The 24,600-nt window shown below is 45.4% G+C and overlaps 1 protein-coding gene across 1 annotated transcript; it reads left to right on the top strand.

Moving 5' to 3' along the window:
• Positions 1–1,518: 1,518 nt before the first annotated feature.
• WSCD1 (WSC domain containing 1) lies at positions 1,519–24,059 on the top strand. Its single transcript, XM_059829341.1, has 8 exons — positions 1,519–2,005; positions 6,949–7,063; positions 8,859–9,043; positions 12,198–12,319; positions 18,985–19,150; positions 20,658–20,822; positions 21,529–21,729; positions 23,697–24,059. Exons 1-8 carry the CDS (start codon positions 1,579–1,581, stop codon positions 24,047–24,049), a joined length of 1,734 nt encoding a protein of 577 aa, XP_059685324.1. The 5' UTR covers positions 1,519–1,578; the 3' UTR covers positions 24,050–24,059.
• Positions 24,060–24,600: the final 541 nt, after the last annotated feature.

Here is a 24,600-nt window from a genome sequence, read left to right on the forward strand (position 1 = left end):
ATTTAGCAATCAAGGCTGTAAGGTCACACAAAAGGAATTCAGGCTCAATTGACAAAAGATTCAGCTGAGCTTTAATATATTTTTGGCCCAGAAGTTTTTGAGCTTTGTTTTTGATTGTTGCTTAAGATAGAAAGAAGTTGCACAACTAAATGAAAAAGGGAATGGGTGGAGACTTAATTGGTAGCATCTATTTAAGAAAGAGGCATAAGTGAATATCCACAAAATTTAAAATCAGGTACTGAAACAAGAAATACAGTGAAGAGATGTTTCTTTGCCACGACTGTGGATTTCAAGAGTGTGCCACAAATGCAAGTTAAGCAAAAGCCATAATATTTTCTTTTCTGGAAAACACTGCATCTTTTCTCAACGCTTGCCTGGTTCTACAGAGAAGTGATTGACTGGGAAAACAGGAACTTAGGGGGAGATGCCAGCTTTTATTTGCTATGGGAGGTTAAAGGTTCCCTAGAGCACAAGGGAGCTTTTTTTGCCCAGACAATACCATCATGGTATAAATCAGCACAACTAAAGCCTGTGAAGCTCAGAAACAGTCAAGAGATATCTGGTGAAACTTGAAATGAATTTTTTTTCAAACATTCACTAGATTTTGTCCATGCATCCACACATCAATATTTGCCAATAGAAATCTACTAAAAAAATAGCAGGATGTCTGGTCTCTTTTAAAGTGACATGCAGGGCAACTCATACAGCCCTGTGTGTAAGTACAGAACCCTCAGATATCCTTCCAGCATAAAGTCTGACTTTATTGTGCTGCAAAGAGATTAATAATTATTATCTTATCTATTGTGAGTTGATGCAATTTCTCTTTTTTTCCCCACACACCCACACTGCTGTTTCCTTCTGATCTGCATTTGTAGCTTAGCTACTGTTTCGCTGAAAGGAAGGAATTTGATAATACCTTCCTAAAAAGATGCCTATACTGTGGCTGCCTGTTCCAGCCAGTGACAAAGAATGGAGATGTCAACTATTAACAAAAGAAAATAAAGAAATTTTTTCCAGCCATCCCAAGAGAAATAACCTCATCATAAAGGTATTTCTTGTGCATTCCAAGTTAAAAGAAAGAAAGAAAGAAAGAAAGAAAGAAAAAAAAAAGTAAGGCTGAAGATTTGAAACTAGCTCCTGGTTAGTCAATTATTCTCATTGGATTATAGTTTTTAAAGTACGTAATTATAAACAACAGATGGAGAAATGCTCAGCTGAATAAAAAAAGGGGTGGGTGGGGGAAAGTCACCCTGATGACGGGTATTTTCTCTTTGGATGTGAACCAACCTTACCCCCTTGCTGTTTCAGGTTTGAGCATCGGCTGTTAGGCAGCTCAGCAGAGCATGATGATGGCATCACCCCGGGTGCGTGCGGAGTCCCTCGGCCAGCTGGGCGCCTGAGGCCGGCGGCTGTGCCGCGCCAGGCTGCTCTCTCTGCCGCGGCTGACCGGAGAGAAGGCTTTTCGTGGAGAGAGGGCACCGAAGTGATGGGCTGAACTTATGGGAGGAACCAGCGCCTGGCCAGGTGGAGATTCAGGGGCCAGTCGGGAGGCGTGAAGGGCCCGGTTTCAGTAAGGGCATGGCCAAAGCTTTCTTCAGGCTACAGAAGTTTCTCCGTCGGACCCAGTTTCTGCTTTTCTTCCTCACAGCAGCTTACCTGATGGCTGGCAGCCTCCTGCTGCTACAGCGGACCCGCTTGGTTATCCAGCAAGGTTCGCGTGGGACCTCCGCTAATCAGGCCCTGCCAGTGCCAGACGGGATGGCTGGGGTTGGGATTGTAGACCCCAGGATGCTGCAAAACCCCCACCCCGGTCCCAGGCTGCTGGTGGGCATGGACGCACTGCAGGAGCTGGCCCTGGACCAGCGGCACAGCCCGAGGTGGCTCGTGTCCCGCAACTCGGAGCTCAGGCAGTTGAGAAGAAGGTGGTTTCACAGGTTCATCAGTGATCAGGAGCCCGTGCAAACAGTGGGATTTAAAGCGATGACGCACACTGCTGAACACAAAGGTAAGGGATGTACCCCTGCCCCGTTTTCCAGCACACACATAAACTGCACCTCCTCCTAGGAATGTCCCAGGCAGAGACTGGCAAGCACCACAATGTCTGCTTGCAGAAACGTCTTCCTCCTGGCTCATCACCACTTTCAAAACAGTTCTTAAGCATATGCACAAGCCAAAGTACAACCCTGACGTCCCTGGTCATGCTGAGCTGTAGCTTCCTCCAAAAATGTATTTTTATTGATTGAATGGAAGCCCAGACAGTGAAATATGCTCCCCTAATTTAAATTATTTTCTCTTCAAGCAGGCAGAGATGAAGACTGTTTAATTGATTTTCTTTCTCAGAACAGGGAACAATTTAAAAGCGGGTTTTATTAAATTAACTATCCAAAACCACACAATACCTTAAGTCTAGAAGCGCCTCCTTGCTGCTACAGATTTCTAGCATGTACTAAATTCTGCTACTGCAAACACATTCACTGTTCCTGACCTGTTCTCTGTGACCATCTCTACAAACACACTGTCCTTAAGGGGACAAGATGTGGGCCATACAACCCTTCTTCCCTTACTGAGTGCCAAACCAGCACCGCAATGAAACGAGAACTCCAATCCGTTTGGCGAGTTTGCTGGAAATCTGCAACCGGCCAAGGGGAATGCAAAGGGAATTCACACCACTGCATGGGTGCAGTCCATCAGCAGCCAGAGCACAGCATACAAAACTGTACGTTTTCCAATCCAAATGGAAAGTCATTCAGATTTGACAGAAATCTGAGTTCACTTCACTGTGCGCCTGATTCTGCTGCCCTAACTGCTGATGATAAATACGTGCATGGACTGCTTTGGTTTGTTCAGTAGGAAAGCTTTTAAGGAACTGTTATCCAGAGCAAGCAAAGAAGCAAACCAGGAATCTGCAGATGTTCACATTTCCTGCATGGCTTTATACCTTACGACCCACCACAGAAAGCTGCGTCATCCCTGGCGAGTTTGTGACAGCACCTCCTCGCTGGGCCCATGATGCGCTGCAGGGAGGTGCACAAAGCTGGGTGCCCATGGTGTTGGGCTGTTACACAGCTGAGCTGCTCGCTGTGCAGTGGGGAGCTGGAGCCCCAACTCTGCAGTCACCTCCGGAGGCTGAGCGGCCCCAGGGAGCAGACAAGCCCCCTTGAGGACCCCAACACAGAAAGCGTCAGGATTCAAGCTAGGTGACTGACCATGCTCTCAAGGCTGCAGCACCAAACTAGGACTTGGTGATCTTTGATCCATTGCCTTTTAGAAGAACTAGTTGTTCTTGGAGATGTTTCACTGATAATAAAAAAGGAATGGGATCTGGATTACTAGACACCACATTACTAAACTGCTCTTTAGTTTGTTGAATAAATTTACCCAAACAAAGGGGCACCTTCTACAAAAATCCCACTAAATGGGTGCCACCTTGTGACTCCTACTGAGTGAATTGTTAGAAACGAGAACAAGAAGGTGATAGTGATGGTGTATGGGAGATGAGTCACACAGTGTGTGAGTCAGGCAAACTGTAACCGCTGGAGCTACCTGAAGCACCAAGCTGGAGCTTCCAAGAGCACTCCACAGGCGCTTCATAACATCCCATTGCTAGCAGGTTTTGGTGACAAAGAGAGGCTGCAAAGCGGAGATGTCTCCCAGAGAACCCCACTGCATTTCGTGGCTTGCCCCAAGCACATAGCCTGGGTGCTCAGAGCCTGATGACAGCCCCTGGACTAGCAATGCGAGGTTGCAGCTACTCCTTCCTGCACACCAGTGACCAAGCCTGGTGCAGGGGAGCAGAAGGCTATGGGGAGGGGCCCTGTCCCCATCCCCATCCCCACAGGGAAGGGCTGGACACAGACACCACTGGGTCTCTGCAGGAGGAAGACGCACCTTCACCTTCAGCAAATACGTCTTTTGCTGACATTGGTCCCACCTACTTTAATAAACTTCTCATGGACAGTTGCAGAAAAGAGTCACACAAACCCTCCAGGCTACCAGTTTTGTACCTGTACCTCATAAAACCAGTATTTAATAGTCACAAAGTATTACTTTTTCACTCTTTTGCAAGCAGCAGACACCCTGGTCTCAGCTGCTTTAACCGGCTGAGGGTTTTAACCAGGAGGGGCTCAGGCAGGGTGCTGCCTGGGCAGGCTTGCTTTTCCGTGCCGGGAGATTTGAGGGCGCCGCAGAGGAGAGAAAGCAATACAATAAAATGGGACACATTATGTTCCCTTGCTCCGGATGCCCTGTGGTTTGTGCTTCTACGCTGCACGTGCTCTGGCAGCACGGATAGTTTCAGTGGGTTCCATGAAGTAAACCTGGCTCATTGAACTCAGTGAGTGCCCACGAGCCCTTTGGCTTTGCGCTTCCCCAGTCCCGACTGCGTAAAGACAGGACGCCTGGTTCTCCCTTCACACACTATAGCTGCTTGGGCTGCTCTAGCCCCCCTGCCCCCCACCCAATGAACGAATGAATAGATAAAAAGTAGAGAAATGTGGTGAGTCTTTGAGCTACTCTAATACCAGGCAGAGCATGAACCTGTTCTTTAAAAACTTCAATTAAAACCGAAAAGATTAATTTTGAAAATTATCCATAAAGTTAGTTAAGGCTAGTGCCCGTATCAGCCATGAAGCTAGTGCCTTGCTCAAGTTCTAACTGCTGACTGAAAGGAGCCAAAAGGACTATTTATTGCTACATCCCACTGAATTATATTGATTCAAATAAGCATCATTTGAGTATCTGACTGCACATGAAGTGACATTATTAACAACAGTATTGTTTACAAGCACTGGAATGCCTTTGGAAATTATTATCAATTAAAAATTTAACTACCTATGTAGAGCATGTTATCTTCCCCCCCCCCCTCCTTCTCCTAGTAAACTTACAGGCTTGTTATTTCATTATGGATCCCTTCCAAGATATAACGAACTCCTCCGTGGTTATAATGCTTGTTAAAGTTTCAGTGTTGCCCTGTGGTTCCCGCTCAGTAAAGCGGCACATTGCCTTACCGCAGAGGCAGTATTTGTGCATTCCTCATCTGTGCCATCTTAATAACGCCTGTGCTTCCCAATGTGGCACGGCCGCTCTGCCCCTGCTCATGCACAGGGATTGCAAGCCAGCCCTCAGTGGGGCAGACCCTTAACCTGAGACAAAAACGATGGCATCTGCTCCAGCATATTGTGAACACCTCCTGGCTCGCTTTGCCTTGCTCTGTGTCCACCCAGGATCACGCGGTCTTGGGTGAGAAAGTTCAAGTCCTTTTTTCTTTCTTCTCCATGGTTAAGCTATCTTGCCTGCTTACACTGCAAGTGGCTCAGGGCAGGGATCACATCTTTTCCAGCCAGGGAGACCAGCAAATACTATTAGTGGAACAAATGAAAACAGGAATTTATTAGGTAAAAAATTAAAATTTTCTGTTATGAACGCTTCCAGCGGATGGGGTGTTTCATATTGTTTCCCCTGGCCTGGTTATGCTATTGCACAGGATGAAGAGGTGACAGGGACTGGATCACTGACGTGACGTGATGTTCGGCTCTAAGACCGCGGAGTCTCTCGTGACTCATTCGTAGGAGGATGTGAATGAGATATTGCTGCCAGGCTGGCGGCAGCGTGGGAGGGACGCAGGGAGGAGGGCGGACGCCGCCTGTGTCGGCTGGCCTGCCCATGCCTCCCGACTTGGGCTCTTGGGCCCCACACGCTGAGTTTTCTGTTGCTACTGGTTTGAATCAAAGTACCCAAATCAAAAGTCTCCAGTAAAATGCAGGGCATCATCGTTGCAGGTGTATGACTCCCATCTCGTTAAGAGCGTGCTGTGGGTGTATATTCACAGCTTACGAGTTTTCTAATTGCATGTTTGCAAATTACCAGTGTGCAGGTCTTTGAATCTGCTGTTGTGTTTGTAATATTTAAATGTTTGATTTATTATTCCTAGCTCCAAAATCTCTGTTAGAGTGGCCTGAACTTTTCTTGTAGATTATTTTATTATTAATAATAACATTTTTTAGTTCCATTTTTCATCATATATTCTCCTCCTATCCACAGCTCATGTTATTTAATTTCCCTGTGTTATCATCTCAGTACTGCTACTTCTAAAATCAAATTTCCTTTCTTCCTTCATATTTTAATGATAAAATGTACTTATATACACACAATTGCTGTATAACAGTGGGATTCTACATCATCCTTTCAATCGTATATTAAAACATGGGCTGGATATGTATAGTATTTTGTTCGTGACAACAAAAAAGAAGCTTAACATAGGATGCAGTCTAAGAGAAATATTTATCTTTCATATGCTAAGTAAAACATGACGTATTTTAAAAGATTCATTTGCATGGGAGAAAGAGAGATAGTTCAATGTGATAGCTAGAAACTGCTGCCTAGTTAAGACTGAAGTTATCTTTCCATTATAGCTTTAATATAACTCAATGTACCCAAAGAAAATTGATTTTCTTAATATTTCTCTTGCACCATCTTCTTCTCAACTAGAGATTTTCAAGAAAACTTGGGAGAAATCCAAGAAGATTTCTCAAAGTTTATATCATTTTGAAGGCTGCCTGCTCCTTTACTTTAGAAATTTGCCACGCTTTGCCACCAAAGGGAGGGAGTCAAGCAGGTGGCAGCTGCCCATGGGAACTGTGGCTCTGGAGCAGTCACAGACTCTGGGTGTGCAAAGTCAGGCCTGCTTAAAGTAACTTGTGTAAGGGAAAAGTCTAATTTCCCTTCTGTTCATTTCCATTGTACGTTTGAGCTTACCCCTTCAATAGCACCTACAAAGGTTCGGTACCAGTGGACAGGTCTGCAGAGCAGGCAGGACCCCAGACAGGTCATGACTTGATGGAATTCAGCCCTGCCTGCAGCTTATGGTGCTGAATCACCGCTGGGTGTTTTTTCCTTCTCCCCATCTCCATCCCATGCACGCTGCCTAACTCTGGTCTTGCATGCACACAGGCACCTACATGGGATGCTTCAGCGATGATTCGAGGGAGAGAACGCTGAAGGGAGCTGTGTTTTATGACTTAAGAAAAATGACAGTATCTCACTGTCAGGAAGCTTGTGCTGAGAGGTGAGTGGTATTTTTTCACTGCAAGTTTTCTCTTTTCTGACAATAAGTGGAACTGAATTTGAAATGGAAAAAGCATCCATATGTTAAACATACAGCAGCTCTGAAAGCTGTGATTATCTCATACCTTCAGGCATGGCGTAGCTCTGCTACCTTGCTTAAAGTAGACTATTTCACTGCTGCCTATCCTTTTAATTATAGCATGGCTACTTACAATATATGTTCTGTTGTCCTGGTCAAAAATTACTGTTTTGTTAGATAATCTTCATTAGATATTTGTTAGATATTGCCCTCTAGGCAAATCTTTGCTCTAAAATATTAAAAAAAAAAAACCTATGAACAAACTAGCACTCCCAGAAACAGGAGAGAGCAAGACTACCAGGTGCGTGGTAGGGAGCGAGGCTGTTCCCAGCGCAGCCTGGGGAGCTGGCGGTCATCGGGGAACAGGCAGGCGCAACTCCTGCCACCGCTCTGCCTGCCCTGGTCAGCCAAGGCAGGGTGCGAGCCAAGGACAGTCATTAGTACCTGGGGCAGGACTATATGAAAATATTTGTGAAAACGACTTCCTGTTGCTCCCAAGCACAAGAGAAAGCAGAAGAAACAATGCAATTTAGAGCTATTCCTGTGAAATTTGCTTCCTTTGGTTCATAGGGCAACACAGTACACAAGGAGCCCATTGCTTTAGGGGTGCCCGAACTGCAGCTTAACCCCATGTCACTGGCTTTCAGACCGCCCCGTTCCAGCCAGTCCCCTGCAGCCACCCAAAGACGCTCCAGACGGATCTGTCCCTTGGGTGAAGGGAAGAGTACCCTCAGATAGACAGACCGCCAGGCCTCATCAGACATTTTTGGAAGACACGGAGCCAGGCCGCGGCTCAGCGTGGCCAGCAGAGGAGTCAGCTGTGGGCCTGGCCAGAGGGACGCTCACGCACCCTGCGTGGGCACGACGCATGCTTGCCTTTGGTGTGAGAGGCCCAAGGGAGCGCTTCACCCTGCAAAAGGGACCCAAGGGTCCGCGCACTGCAACCGCAGGCTGCCGCCTCCACGCGAGCACTGGCTCCCATGCCGCGAGCCCACCCAGACCGGATGGTGGTTTCACACGGCATAGGAGGCGTCAGCAGCCTGCAGCGACCGTTCCTGGAGCCTGCACAGAGGCGGGAAGCAGGCCATGGCTTGGGCATCTCGGGAGAGGCAGTGAGCCCTGGGCCTGCTGTTCGAGCAATGGCCTTGCCTTGGTTTGAGCGTTTGAAAATTGCCTGACTGGATCCAAAATGCCCAACTCTAAATGCCAGTTAACAGAAGCTCCGAAAAGGGGCTTTTCTTCTCTAAACTCTAAACCATCCTAAATATTTCTGATCAAAACCTGATGTGGTAGCTCTGGGTGGGGGCAGCATCACCCCCAGCAGCGAGGCCATCACGTCCACAGCACCAGGCGGGCGAAGGCAAGCTGTGCTCCCGTGGGAATGGCACGAGCACGTCCGCACAGCTGGTGATGGGGCTGTCACTCAGACACCCACATCGGGAGGCGAAGCCCACCTCATCCTCCCGAGGACTGCCCCGAGCCTGGGCAGACCGTGCTGGGCAGACTCTGACCACCAATTCTCCCTGCCATTGCCTGTGGTGCAGGGTGGCTGCCCACCTCGAAGAGGCTGCGCTGGTCCCCGGGGCTGGCTGCATCTCTGGAGCAGGGCGGCAGAAGCGTACGCTGTACGTGGGGACAGACTCCTGCCTTCGTTAGGTATAAACTCCGGAATAGACAGGGTGCTGGTACCAACCATGCCTGGTTTTGTCCCCCGCAGGGCTTACACCTATGCAGGCCTGGCATACGGAGCAGAGTGCTACTGCGGGAACAAGCTCCCAGCGACCGCGTCGAAGCCCGAGGAGTGCAACAGCGAGTGCAAGGGGGAAAAGGGCTCCGTCTGCGGAGGGGTGAACCGGCTCTCTGTCTACAGGGTGGAGGAGCTGCGGGCAGGAGTGAGACGACGTAAGTGGGTGTGTGACCGGAGAGAGGAGGCTGCTTTCCCCAGGAGCAACGCTTGCCCCATGGGGGGAGATGCTACAGCCGGGCTGAGTGCGTGGGCTGTCCCCGCTGATCGTCTTGCTCAGTTTGTCACCAGAGTTTGAAACAGCAAAGGACAAAGGTGCCCGTGGGGCACAGTTTCCATTTGCTGCTGGTCCCATCCCTGGCTCCCTCCCTGAAATAGCAGCGCTGCGCACTGCCTTGGAGCAGCAAGACGTGTCTGGCACGGCTAAATCAGGGCTGCCCCATAGAGAGTTAGTGTCACCAGGGAAGAAACAAAATACAGTGCAGAGCAACTGCAACACCAGCAGAATGTCAGCTGAAAAACTACTCCCTTTCGCAGCCACTGCAGAGGGACAAATCCACATGTGTTTAAGAAACAACCCTGGAAGTGGGTGCCTTATAATGGAAGGACAGAAAGGCACTCGTTTCAATGCACCCTAAGCTCAGAAATGATCCTAAATGAAGTAAGTGCTATGTGACTGCAGCAGGAGAACAAGTACAGGCCAGAGAGAGAGGCACACCAATCTCTTTCCTAAGTGAGAGAAAAGAGACGACAGAGTTTGGCTCTTCCAAGGACTTCTGTTCTAGTGGCGGTTGGGATTTTTGTTTTGTCTTTAGATGACAACACTTACTCTACTTGTCATTCAATTAGCTACCATGGGAGATATAATAGATAAACCTTTGGGCCAACACAAAGCACATAGAACATCTAAACAGCTGAGCAGTCTTTACTTTTGGCAAGCTCACAAGACCTTAATGGATGTTATTTGCTGAGAAGAAGCACCAAGACCTTAGGCTGTGCCAGTATCAATGGTACTTCATTTCTTCTTAAAGACAAGTCAAGGTTTGTACAATAATCCACCCAGCTACATATAAATTATATATCAAAGGTACACAGACCTAAATTGCTAGTGTCAGGCTGACAGGCACATTGGCAGGTTTCCCGGGACATGCATCACTGTTTAAATCTTCAGCATATTATATATATACATATTTCACAGGAAAAGGCGGCATTTATTTTTTACTTAAGTATTAATGAATTAGTCATCAAATTAGTCTAGCCTGGAGCTAGATTTGTATTTTGTTTGTCCTTAGTAATACCTGATATTTGACTGTTTGAAGAATCCCACTGACACAAGCTAGCTGAGGCGCCAACAGAACTATTAATCATGATGAACATGTATATTGGAAAGGAACTATGAAACTGTAACGGCATCCGTGATTTACACTATGCAATATAGAAAACAGACCTCACGTAAGGCTTCTCCTTATGCAGAGCAGATCCAGTGGCATCTCCATTTAAACCTTCCTAGACATGGGGTTTGCTGGCTCCCCTCTCCATCCCTTGCCTGCCCCTTCCTGCCTTGGCTCCGTGAGCACCATGAGCTGTGCAACTCCTGCACCACAGGACTCATGCCCCCACATCATGTTAAATGCAATGAAGCTCAAAACCTGCAGCTATTGCAGCCTAGGGATTGCTCTGGCACAAAGTGCCGTTTTCCTCGGGGCAGGATTCAGACATCCTTCCCCAGAAAGCAGGCAGATGACAGAAATGCAGCATATTTCCAGCGTCATCCATGGGTTCTCTGCGAACCCTGCTCCCTCCCAAGTGCCAGCATGGGCAGTTCAAGCTTTCTTCCTGATGCGTTGAGACAACTCTAAACATGTTCATAAACATTTTATTTCAGGAATTAAATATTAGCATGAGATTTAGCAGGAAGTCTTTCAAGAGCATCCTGAGAAGCCAAAAACCTTCTGTTCCTTTATTCTCTGGTGCTGTGCTTGCAGGTCCCAGGGAGACTCCTGTTTCCCCTGAACTTGCATCAAGTTATTTTATTTTCAAATCTCCCAAGTGATCCCAAAGATATAGCATTGCATCCAGTAACTGATTTGAACAGTTATTAGAACAATATTTAAGCAGCTTCTTTTTAGACTTCTCTTGGCTCATGCTGAAGAATCTGAGCCCTTCTGCCAGGAAATTAATGCAGAACCAAATTTTTCCTTCAAAACTGCACTGCATCTCTCCTGTCATCCAACACATTTTCCACATCAGTTCTGGTGAGTATTGTTTAAGGTAGCCAGCGGGTGTGACCCAGGACTCAGAAGACCCAAATCCACCTTTCTCCCTATTGAGTCATGGCAAATTCTGTCAATAGAGAGTTAGTACAGAGCTATGAAGTAAAGGCATTTTCCACCTTTGTAAAGCCCACAAAACCCTAAGAATTACAGAAACGTTGTACAACATGCAGACTTTTTTCTTTTTCTAACCAGCCATACAGTGTTATTTTCTTCATTACCATTAGTTCATCTGTGCAAACCCATTGCCTCACCTGGGGTAGCGAGTTTCCATGACAGCTTTGGGTTTTGGTTTGGTTCTGTCAGGGGACATTTCTCTCTTAAGCAGGAGGGAAAATTGTATTGCTGCTTGTAATAAGTATTGGGGCCAAATCCTGACTTCAATCACAGTGATGCAAAAAATGGAGCAATTCTGCCAAGCTCTGTGGCATTTATACAGGAGCAGGTGAGATCAGAGGCTGATGCTAACGACTTGAAGAAAGCTGTTCTCCCTGAACAGCTCACAAAAGCCTAGTTTAGATTTTGAAGGCTGCAGCAAACTCCCTTGCCCTGAAAAGAAAGAGTGGGAAGAGGAGAGGGATAGCTCAGCAACTGAGCAGATGTGCAGGAAGGTGGGTCCCTGTGGGGGCTTTCAGGATTCATTTAAATTCCTTTCCTTTTCTGGTGCAGATCATGGGAAGCTTTGTAGATTTTTATCGGGGCTTTTAAGTCTTTCAGTGGAAAGCATGTCTTCAAAAGAAAGCTGGGACTTGCAAACAATAGCAATGCCCTCCACTGGTGGAATTTAATTTAAGCTCTTTGCTGCAGCCCTACTTTCAGTGGTTAGTACAAAGCTAAAGGCATATGCTCCTTTCAATACCACAGGATTTGCAACACATTTTTCTAGTGTATATCATGGTTTCTCTTATTTCTACAGCATTTGGAATATAAAACTTATTTTATTATTTTTAGCTTCTGAACCTAATATTGTTCTTTGTGAAAGAGGCAGGATACTACGGACATTGTTTTCTCAAGAGAAACCTATTTCATATCCCTGCAGGGAGGAATGTTATCTATCGAGGATGTTTTAGAGCTCCAGAAAATTTAACAGACACCTTTCCAGCCTCTTTGATACAGCCCAATTTGACGGTGGAGATGTGCTCTGAATTTTGCTCCAAGAAAGTAAGAACAGTTCTCATTTCACATCCTTTCTTCTTTTTTTGTTGTTTTAAATTTTAATCTACTGAGGGAATAGCAGAGATTAGTGCCTTAGAGCTTTGATTTTGTAAATGAGTTTCTAAAGTACAAAACTCATCAGAGTAAATACCCAGTGATGCATCTGGTCCAACTGCTCTCTTGAGTGGGGAAGGCGGGAGGGAAAGCCATCAGAGTGATGCCACTAAAAATGATGCACAGAAAAGCTGTTTTAAGTGACGAGTGTTGACCATGAGGAAATCAATACCATTTCCATATCACATTCAAACCAAGCCCAGAGCCAGATCTGACCCCAGGGGAAGTCTCTGTGGCTGTGGCTCATGGGAAGACACGCTGCTGGAGGGTGGATGTGGGCTGACCAGCACCCGAAATGTGGCTCCAGTGCCCTCTGGGGAGCTGGTCCCCATTCATCCCTTGGGGAGCCACGCACAGTGTGTGGGTGGGGCAGGAAGAAGCAATCCCCAGCGCCCCCCACTTTATGAAGCCCTGTGTGCTCCCCTCCAAGGTAGTCCTTTTGGTCTCAGGCTCCTTGTCAGTGCAGCAGCAGGTATTGCCATAGCGAAGAAGAGGATTTAATGCTGAGGTATCTACACACAATTTTTACACCAGTGTGTAACTGTGTTAGCTAGGAACGCAATACAATCTTATATATAAAAATAAAAAGCTGCCAGAGAAAAATTTTAGCAGATAAGCACACTGAAAGCAGGAGGACTTCCCCGGTACTTTTATACAAATGTGTCTCTTTCCACACTGGAAGAATTTATACCACTTTCACTATAACCTATGTAATTTAAATCAAATCTATTTTAATTTAAAATGGAATCATTATAGAACTTCATGCCAATATATAAGACTACAAAAAACAATGAATAAGGTCAGTTGCATGCTTATTGGCTTTTGGACAGAAGGTGAGAAGGGACATGCTAACATCCGCTGTCCTTGTGCATACTCTTGGCCTGAAGCATCACCTTCACTCATCCTCCACCCTTACCACAGAGTAAGACCATGGATTTAAGAACTGAAGGATTTGACTTTGATGGACTCGGGTATCCTCACGGGGGGGGGGGAACATTTGGCCCAGGGCACCCTGTGCTTTAGTGTCTGTTTCTGCGGTTGGTTCCCTTCCCTTCCTCCCCACTCCGATGGGGCTTATTTTTTGTACAGAGGAGGGTTCACTGTGTGGTCAGATTTAGCCTGCAGCCACATTCAGCCTCATGCACTAAACTGAACGTTCAATTACTTTGTCTTCTAGCATCACAAAATTGATTAAAACTATTAAGGCATGAACAACAAATCTTCTTAATTACTAGGTAGAGCGGGAAAGCTTTTTCCAGTCAACATATCCTCTATACCAGCTCATCAGTGGTTTAAGAATGCATCATGGAATTAACTCTGTGCAGCGAATTGCAGAGAATCACCCATATACCCTGTATATAGTACCTTACAAACATGCATACAAACACACTCTCACACCCTCTATGCATATAAATGTTCAGTAAAGCAGGACTTCATGAGCAATTCTTTCCAAGCTCTGCCATTAATCTATCGTTTAATGGTAGAAAAAAAAAAATCTTCATCTTTCTGTGTCAGTTTACCCACATGTAATGTAATTTTATTAATATTTACTGATGAAATGCAATTAATTATTCCTTCTCTATCTGGGAGAATGGTATGAAATATCTGGAGAAGTTGTTTTCAAATGTGCTCAAACATGAGGTCAATGTTTTTAAGCACAGTCACGCCATTCTGTTTTTGGGAGATGACTTTTCTAAATAAGTGGGTTTTCAGAAGTATAGTTCCTTTAGGGTTTTCTGGCCATGCAGCCAGAAAGTGGAACCATCTGAAATTACTGGTGACTGAGAAGGACGGGAAAAAGATCACAACCAAAATGTACCACATCATTAGCATGACATTCAAACAGGACGAGGACAGAGGAGAGCAGCAGGATGGAGGAAACTGTCCATCTCTGCAGAACAGCTAGTGCCTTTCCAGAGTTAGAGTCAATGCATATTTGCTTGATGAAGCTTGTGTGAGAAAGCCATCAGCATACCATATATTCTAAAGGATTATCTAAACAGACTCTTTCTGCACAGAGGGCATGGCGAGGGCTGCAGAAACAATAACATTAAGAGGAAAAGGTACTGAAGGAAGGTGAAGAAAAGGTTTCATACCTATCTCTCATTTATTCCTTCCCTAATATGGTGCTGGTAACAACCTGCTTATCCTTCCCACAGCCCCACCTTTAGCTCTGCTAGGCACCATGCTACCCTTTGGAAAGTGACTATTAGAGAATATTTGCCTACAAAAAGACTGGCAAGGTCTCCCTCCACTTAAGAAGCAGCAATTGCATATCCACAAGTCAAATTTTTACACACTGAGTTGAGCTTTAACTCTAGATACCAAACCAAGTCCTATTACGACACTACAAACATTTGTCCCAACTTTGGTTCCTTTCCTTTCAAAATAAGATGGACAACTTCCTAGCCGATAGCAACATACTTAGCTCTCTTGAAATCAGGAAGGCACTGTCATTTTAGTCCAGCCTGTTTTGCTGAAAGGAATTATCCTACCAATTCCTATGTATCCTGAAAAAGCTAGTGGGCATTTAAACGGAACTAGTTGGATGCTTAAAGTTAGACACATGAATAAGTCTTTTGGTCTTTGGGATTTAGAAGAAAAACAAATTGAGGCATACCATATTTATTTGTTAGCCTTGGAAATTGCTTTGTGCAGCTGAAATGGTAGCTCCAGCCCTTGGAAGCATTTGAGATATGAATTTGAGGTAACAACTTCAGATGAAACCTGCTGAATACCCTTAATTATCAATTTCTTTCTTAATTAACAGAGTGATGACATGGCTAAATAGCAACCCATTATCACCCCTTAACACAGATCCATGAATGTGTTTCTGTGCTGGGTCCCTTGGCCAGAAGCCATAACTTTCATATATGCTCTTTTATAAGCCAACTTGCAAACTAAATAAGCCATCTCCATTTGAATTTATATTTTAAAATAAACAGTCCTTTTACCCCTCAGCTGCTGTATGCAGTTATATATGATGATTGGAATAAAATCTGGAAGAATACTAAGTCTTGAGGAGAGAACCCTGGTATCTCAATGCAGCCAAAAGGCATGCCAGCAAGTTTGCACATTTGAGCATTACCAACCCTAAGGCGCTTTTTCTTTTCTTTACACAGCAATATACAGAATACAGCAATCTTCTTATTTCAAAAATAGACGTGCTATTTTGGATTCCAGATGTAGCTACGTGCCATTATTTACCCATAAACAAAAGACTCCTTGGGACTTTGATCCAAATCCCATTGTAGAATTCATAGAGTGTTTCCATAGCTTCATTTAGATTTTTTTTTTTTTTAAATACTGTAAAACAAAGATAAGTAGATCAGAACCTCAACTGGCGCAGATAACCACAGCCTCACTGACTTTATTGCAGCAGTGAGAGAGGAGCATTTCAAATCAGGGTCACATTGGGTATAACAGTGCACTGAGGAACTGTCCCCTGGCCTCAACAGATCACAGTGTAAAACAAGGGTGTGACTGGTTTTATAGTATTTATTCTTTGCTCTTAGAATATCCAGTTCAATGAACACTTGAAGAAGGACTTCTAGGTTTGTTGCAAAATGAACAGGTCCATTTTTAAATAAACTAAACCCATCATTTTTACTTGGGAGACAAGTTTCCTTCCATGATTAGCCCCCCATCTCTTACTCTTTTTGGTAGGTTGACAGAAAAATTTTAACTGCGTCAGATAGGAGAGTTAGTATAGGAAGTTGGAAAAGAAAGGAATTTATCAGAGTAATCAGAGTAGAACCAGATAAGTGTATTTTTAATCTATTAATAATTCTTAATTTGGATACAATCTAATAAAAAACAATCAGTGATTGAATCATCACATCATCTGTGTTGCTATTGGAGAATGATTGCTTTCCTTACAGCACTTAAACTATCTGTTGAGGCTTCATCTAATAAATTCTTATGTAAATAGTTCCATTGACATCAACTCTCATGAATTACAGCTTGCAGGATGGACACCGGAGCCTGACAATGCATGCTCTAAAGCTCAATCCAGAAAAATGCTTATTGATAGACCTTCAGATTTCTCTGGCGATACACTTGTGTTTAACTGAAGTGAAGCACTGCAGATTGGTGTGCACACTGAGCTTGAGGACTAGTCCTGCACTTAAAAGTTACATGGTTGCTTAAAGGCATAACCACAGCTTAGGGCTTACATAAATACACAGGCGAGCAAAGCAGATGGCTTGTAGTTTTGATTAGATACTGATGGAAAGTCAAGATTCAGTGTGTTACTTTGCAATCACTTTGTGTGCTGCATCAGGTAGACAGACAGCCCAAATAATCAGCCACCTGATCACAGCGCTTTGCACTGACGCTGCAGATCCTGGTGCGATTCCCAGAACTACTGTCGTGCTTCTTTAAACGCATGTGCTGCCATCACTGTAACTTTGAAACTTTCACTTGTGATGCCCATTCCCTGTTTCTCCCCTTCCTCCAAGCACCTGCTGCTCAAGCAGCAGGAAGGCTGCACAGGCGTGGGGGAGCCTGACCACCCTTGCCTCCAGAAAGGCCGGGCACCCCGGTCCTTCGTTACCCTGGACCACATGCAGAGTGGCTGCAGAACAGCACCGTATTGACTAGTACTTCTGCAGATGCGGAAGTATGGAAAAGTGTTTGCTTAGGTCTCTTCACAAAACCTCCAGACTTCCAGAAAAGTCAATCGCTTGCAGGTGCCACTTGGCATGAAGTACGAGGTACATTTTTATTCCAGTGTGTGTTTGAGGGCCCGAACACTTATTAATTTCTCAAACTGAGAAACACTGCTTCACTGTAAAGGAAAAATTTCTGTTTGCAGGCAGAAACAGAACTATTTTGCCCTTGGATCAAATCTGTAAATAGTTTTTGACAATGTCATATCTCATTCGCTAAGCAAATGTTGGCTGTTTGGGCACAGATGGCACACGTGTTGTATTTGACTCCTTATCAGAGAATGAACACGTGGGGAAGAGCGAGAGATAAGCTGCTCAGCAGTCTTGTCATGCCCTCCCAGACTCTAAAAGACTTTTAAAAGGCAAAAAGTGTTGATATGGAATAGGTAGAATTGAACGCTCTGTGCTTGAATAATCCCTGAGCTTCCTTCAGCCATTCTGTGGCTGTGCGGAGCCCATCCCTGCATCCCAATGCACCCCCGCGCTGCTGAGCAACCCATCAGGGCGACTTTGGAAACCCAAGGAAAACCACCACCAGTCCTCCTAGTAAGGAGGAGGATGACTGAATTTTAGGGCCAGTTTCAGCAAAGTGTACTTTTCCTATTGAGCACATAAGCAACTGCTAATTTCGTCAGCAAATAATTAGCACACTTTTACCTCAAAATTCTCTTAATTGTCATCAATATTAGCCCAGCAGCCCAGCCTCACTGCTCTGACACCACACAGCAACACTGCTTTACAGCCTGTTGCCTGCTTTGGGTAAGACTGGTAGATCAAAACCTGAATCCATTGAAAAGATATTTCTTACAGCCAGAAATTTTCCTTGGGAATTGTTTTCTTGCAGTGAATGCTACCTGTAACTTTCTTGTCGTTGCACATTTTACACTCTGCTGAGATACCTGTCATTTGCAGCAGTCAGTCTGGATTTCATATGAGGTTTCCCCATCTAGAAGCAAGGTAACATAGAACAAGAGGTGTCCATGCCTGAAGACAGAGCCCAGGCGCCTGCGGAGCTAACCCTGCGTGCACCAGCAGGCAGAGCTACGCATGCCCTGAGCTCACTCCAGCACCAGGTACAGCTACCACTGCGCTCAGGCACCACAGGTCCTGCTCTGCCTTTTCTGGTGCAGCCCCACGTTTGCCATCAGTGCAGTCCCTCTGAATAGATGTACCAAAAATTACTTGGTATCATATCATATTTCTAAATATTTTTTCCAAAAATATACACAGTAGGTCTCAAACTCTATATCAGCTCCTCTACACACATTCATTTTTTGCAAACTGTGAAGAAGTCAGACTAAGATGCATACTTTTTTATGGATTGACTTTTTTATTTCTATTTTTAAACATGATTGCAGCAGTTAGTGGCTCTAAATTTCCTTCTTTGCTTAAATTCTTTAAGTTTAAGGGCAAGTTTCCTCCACACAAACTCTGGTAAAATCAACTGAATAAGGCAAATCTTTTAACAGCTGACTCTTCAGTTTGGGAGAATGTAAATGGAAGTTTAAAAGATGATCCAATTCAAAATGCTCATTTTGGGGGTAAATAAGAACAACTTTTCCCACACTGATGTTTTGCAGGTGGAATTACATACTAGGTGCTGCAGGAATATTATAAAATTAATTTTATGAATAATTAAAAAAAACAGAATGTTGTGAATTTTCAAGCTTTACAAGGCTTGTGTCTGAAAACCAATTTTTAAGAAATTGCCATATGAAAGACAGTAGTAGTATAAGAAGCATGATCTTTACAATGATACATCAAACACTACTTCGATCTTGGCAGTGGCCTTGTGAAGATTTCTTTTTCTTTGTATAGCAGCAGCATTCCCTGCAGGCTGTTGATGCCGTGGCATTTACGCACTGATCTATTTTCTCTCGTTTGTAGGAGTTTCCCTTGGCAGTCATCCGAGGGCAGGAGTGCTACTGTGGCTACCCCACCGGGCGCTTCTCGCTGCATGACGGTGCAGATGGGCTGCTCTGCAGCGAGATGCACAACACCAGCAGTGCCACCAAGGGAAAATACTGCCTGGTCTATCAGACACCAGTGCAAGGTACGTGCTCCAGCCTTGTTGTGCCAGGGCCAGATCCACCACTGCTGGAAATAGCCCCTGCACCCCTTCTGCAGTGGGTAAAAGTGATCTAGTTTACAGCAGTCTTAGCCACAACTGTTAGTATCACAATGCAGGCAGGATTTTAGGAAACAACCCTTATCTAACCCCCCCCCCCCCTTGCAATCACGCTCGTAAATATACATCTTTCCATTCTCTTATTAAGCAGCACAACATCCCCTGCGTCAGAAAAATATAATTATTTTGCAGATGGAGAGAACAAGGCAGAGCTGGGGAAGGCATACCCTAAGCCATGCAGCACCCTGGGCAGCTGTGGACAAAGACCCAATGCTCTGGTTCCAGTCCTGCTCATTAAATGCACACCCAGCCCCCATGTTATGCAGCTGCTGAGGCAGCTCTGCAGACTCTAGTTTTTCTCTACCCATCTTCCTCTAAAATATTAATCTGCATACATGTTTCAAAGCTGGAAAATAAAGCAGAGAGTAAGGCTCCAATCCAGTAAACCATTTAGGGGGTACTGGCAACTTTATCCATGCAATGATTTGCACTGAGTTCAGTGAAAATTCTCACAAGCTTAAAATTAAACAAATTAAGTGCTTTTCCAGATTGGTGCTGGGCTTCCTTTTTCCCCAACACCTTTTTTTTCCCCTCCATCTCCCAGTTCAGAGGTAAACTGCAGGCACCAGCATGTGAAAAGATCATGCAAGAAGAACGCTTGCTTTCATGAAATTGCTAGTACTTCCCACATCCGTGTAGATCAGTAGTAGCAGAAGACAGCCACTTTCTAGCCATGGCTTCATCTAGAGGCTGCTTTGAAGACTGAAGAGAGTAACTTATAATTTATTTCCTGGCTTCTTGTGGAATTATCACAGAGTGTCAAGACTGGCTCTCATCCTATCCTTGCTTTTATTGGCATGCTAAGAAATAAGGTTAGGATTTACGAAAGCATGTACGGAAACCAAGTGTCTAGTCCCCATGGGAGACTAACACAATGTGGGCTCGTCACTGCCTTGGGCCCTTCGGAGAGGAATGACAGCGTAGAGGTATGACAGCGTAGAGGTTTAACTGAACAGCAGCTCCTTTCAGTAGGAGGGGTTTCTCCCGCATTATAAAACTTGCAATTTCCAGGTGTAATGGCACATTTAGGGTTTCACTGAAAAGCCAACATGCCAGGCAAATAGCCATTAACAAACAGGCATCAAGGGGCTTTTATCACAACTTGCTGGCAAATACAGTGGTTTGCCACTGCTCTTTCAAAAAAGCATTGCCTAACACAAAACCAGCAAAAAACCTCTTCTAAGGATAATCTCTTTGGCCTCTTATAGCTGAATTAATTTTGGGAAGTAGCTGACTCACAACTGGACTCAAATTGATATCCTATATTCGTAAGAGAGAGAAGAAAGAAGCAATAAACCCTGTAATCAAGAGCTGTCAGTGGAATTATTAGAAAGCCACAATGGTAACAATGAAATATCTTCTGTACTCACAGACACCCGCTGCACAGACAGGAAATTCTTAACCACCAAATCCAAAGTGTTCGTTGCTTTGTCAAGCTTTCCTGGGGCTGGGAATACGTGGGCTCGCCATTTGATAGAGCATGCCACAGGATACTACACAGGAAGCTATTACTTCGATGGAGCCCTCTACAACAAAGGTACTGTATCCAGAGGGAAGGGATACATGAAGCCCTTCTGAGGCATGAAGTTTTACTTACTTGTTGTGGCATCCTTCTGCTTGGAGCCAGCAAAGGCTGTCTCTATCAGCACATTTGGTAAAATTTAAACACGTGCCAGGAATGAGCAGTCTCACGTGGTGCAGACAGCAGCAGGGACTGCTTCAGCAGTGCACTGAGCCTGACAGGCAGCTACTTTCACAGACAACAGCCAGGCTCTCAATTTGCAAAATTTGCACGTCGCCTACATTGGTGCTGCTGTGCACAGGCACCTGCGCAGCTCCCATCTAAAAGACTGGTCCAAAAGACCAGCTGACTAAAAAAAGTTGTCTAAACCCTGAGGGTAAGACCCTTCAGTAGCACATGAAACACAAGGGGTAAATTTTTAAATGTTACTAATTATTCTGGGAGGACAGTATCCTGAGGGGGCACCATATTTAGCAAGCACCAAGCATTGGCCCTGTGAAAAACAGCCCTTTTGCAGCAAGGTGCCAACAAGGTCCTCCCCAGGGGAGGAAAGCCTGACTCCCAGTCCATGTCCCGCTTAGTGGCTGGGGCTCCAGCCATGGGTTTAATTGAGCGGTACTTTCACAACACTTTTACACCACTGTAGGGAATGATTTAGAGTGTGAAAAGGCACAGATGTATAATCAAGTGAAAAAGCCAACAATCCTGTCTTGTAAAACAGGTTTTAAAGGAGAAAAAGACCACTGGAGAAGTAGAAGGACCATCTGCGTGAAAACACATGAAAGTGGCAAGACGGAGATTGAAATGTTCGACTCAGCGATCCTGTTGATAAGGAACCCATACAAGTCACTGATTGCGGAGTTCAACAGGAAATACGCTGGGCACCTGGGGTACGCCACCGACCGCAACTGGAAGAGCAAAGGTAATGCGCTGCCTCAGCATGGGCTGGGGGTGCCTGCTGCCACTTTGGGCAGAGTTTGAAACCTATCTGCTCAGCATGCCGGGAAGGGGGGAATGCACTGGGACCCGAGTGAGCACTGCAAACAAATTCAGTGGGATTTGAGTCCCACCACTGCCAGGATCAGTCGCAAAAGCACTCAGACCTGCACTTTGGGAGCGGTTGCGGTCTTGCCGTACACCCACCACCATGGAGAGGAGTGTAGCACAGCAGCAATGCTGTGGCCACAGGCATGCAGCAACATTGCTGCCATCGTACTGTTTACAGAGAAAACATGTCCAGGTACAACACCCCTGTGTACAGCCCATTTGCCAAGCCATGTGAGGTGAAGAAAATTTGCCCCTGCAGCATGTAATAACCATAAGAAATCTAATTTAAGATTTGGAGGATTCAATAGAGCATGAAATTCCTGAAGGAAATTTTACAGCGCTGCAAAGGTGCTACTGCACTGCAGATAAATAAGGGTAATAGCAATAAGGGGACTTGAGATTCAGTGTTGCTTGAACACATGAAAAGACTTCAGAATATGCCTGCCACACTTCATGCATTTGACTGGCAAGCTGGATGGTGTGACTACAATTTCCCCACTGAACACACTGCTGCATTCAGACTCTGCAGCAGAGAAGTTTCGGCTTGGATTCCTCCTCGTGTATATTTTAGGCATTACAGCTGCGGCTTGGCAAACCACACAGCACAGGGCTGTGAGGGACTGGGGGGAAGTGTCCCTCTGTCACAGCACATTTCTTTTCCAAGTTCATGTATCACCTTTCATCAGTCACAACTCAAGACCTATTCATCAAAAACCAGACAAAATAGCCCTTAGAAAAAGTCTGGAAGGAATGGCTTTCTTGTACTGCAAACCACAAATTGTTACATTTCGGCCACAAATGCTCTTTGTCCAGCCCAAAAGCTTTAGCTAGGACTATCTTGACCCCTGGAAAATTAAATTATCACAGACAGTGTGTAGAGTGAGGTGTCATTAATGCCCAAGGGAAAGGTGGGAAAATAATTCAGTAAATTTTGTCCCAGTGATCCTGGCAGATGACCTTAAATCCCTTCCATGTGCCAGGAACAGAAGAATCTTTCCTATTAATCCTATTTCCTTATCCAGTCTCCCCATAAGCAGGCTGGTAAGCATGCAGAAAGATACGTTATTTAACAGATTTGGAAGTCAGGAACACCTTGGGCCCCAGCCAAGATTAGTGTCCTGATGCTGCATTTACATAATAAAAAAGTTAATCTATTGCTATATGATTATTATATATTATTTGTTTGCATATATATTAAAAAATAAACCTGTCTCTTTCTCAGTCTACATTTGGAATGGAGGTAAAAGGGTAGGAAAACCACAGAAGTGAAAGAATCTGCTTGAAGTTACATGGCAAATCATGGCTTAAGCCACCATCGGAGCTGGACTCGCTGCCTTCCCTGCTCATACCCCTTCACTGGCTTTCAGTCAAACTCTTCCCCTGGGGTGTTTCGTCCTCCCCCAGCCCCTGCGCATAGCCGCCTGCCTGGTGTACACACCGCTGGTGCGCACAGAGCGCTCAACTCCTACAAATAAGGTGGAGTAAAGATGTGAAGTTGCAGCTCTGCCCACCTGGCCAATGCCATGCCCTGGTCCTCCCCTGGGGCTTCCTAGGCAGCTCGGTGGCACTCCCAGCCCTAAGGGCCACGAAGCCTGCGCAGTCCAGGTGACTGGGGAGCAGCAGGGTTAAGCATCATCTGTCTCCATGCAAGAAGCTGCAAAGCCGAGCTGCTGTACCCCAGCGGCCAGCCACGCTGTGCCTCTTCAGTGCATACCCACCCAGCCCAGCACACCAGACCATGCCCAGCAATGCCAGTCTTGTTGCACAAGGTAACGTTTGGAAAACTGCTGAAATGCAGCATGGCTAACATTGTCTTATTTTCCTGGTTTTCTGGTCATCTAGAGTGGCCCGATTTTGTGAACAGCTATGCCTCCTGGTGGGCCTCCCACGTCCTGGACTGGCTGAAGTACGGGAAGCGCCTGCTCATCGTCCACTACGAGGACCTGAAGCAGAGCCTCATCCCCAAGCTTAAGGAAATGGTGGAGTTTCTGAATATGACAGTGACAGAGGACCGACTGCTCTGCGTGGAGAACAACAGGGATGGGAATTTCAAGCGTTCTGGTGCTAAGCAAAAGGATTTTGAGCCATTCACCCAGGAAATGAAAGATCTTATCAATGGATACATCCTGACAGTAGATGAAGCCCTGAGGGGAAGAAACTTCACAGGGCTGCCCAGAGAGTACGTGCCAAGATGATAGCCTGGTAGCACTCTGCTATGTTTAAAAATAAAATAATTTTTTTCTTTAAAAAAAAAAAAAGACCAGAGCTTTACAGCAGTTAAAGTAAAGATACTTGTGGAGTCTGCCAAGAAGTGCAAATTCTCTCTACTCTTGCATGTTCTTCAGGGCACTAAGTGCTCCAGAAGGCAAGCAATGAAGGATAGAAATCAGGTTATAAACCAAGGCAAAAAGCTATTAGTGTCTACCTGCGTGTGCCCCTCCCCGCACAAGCGGCTCAGAACTTCACGGTGGAGCACCCCTGCTTCTGCGGCAAGCATCCTGCCTTCTCACCCCTGCTGCCATCACAAACCTGCCAGGGGCTGCTTGGGTTTTCACAGCAACTGTGTTGGAAATGGATGTACGTAAAGGGGGAGGGAAAAAAAAAAGTCTTAACACTGATCAACAATTTTCGCATTTAAGAAAATCAGTTGCTTTCTTCTTAGTATAGCCCAATAGCTTCCTTCTCCCAGGTTTGCTGGTCAGGTCATCTGCCACAGCAGTGTCAGAGGTGCAGGGGGAGAAAAGCA

Source organism: Gavia stellata, chromosome 25, assembly GCF_030936135.1.
Source record: "Gavia stellata isolate bGavSte3 chromosome 25, bGavSte3.hap2, whole genome shotgun sequence".
NCBI classification, from domain to species: domain Eukaryota; kingdom Metazoa; phylum Chordata; class Aves; order Gaviiformes; family Gaviidae; genus Gavia; species Gavia stellata.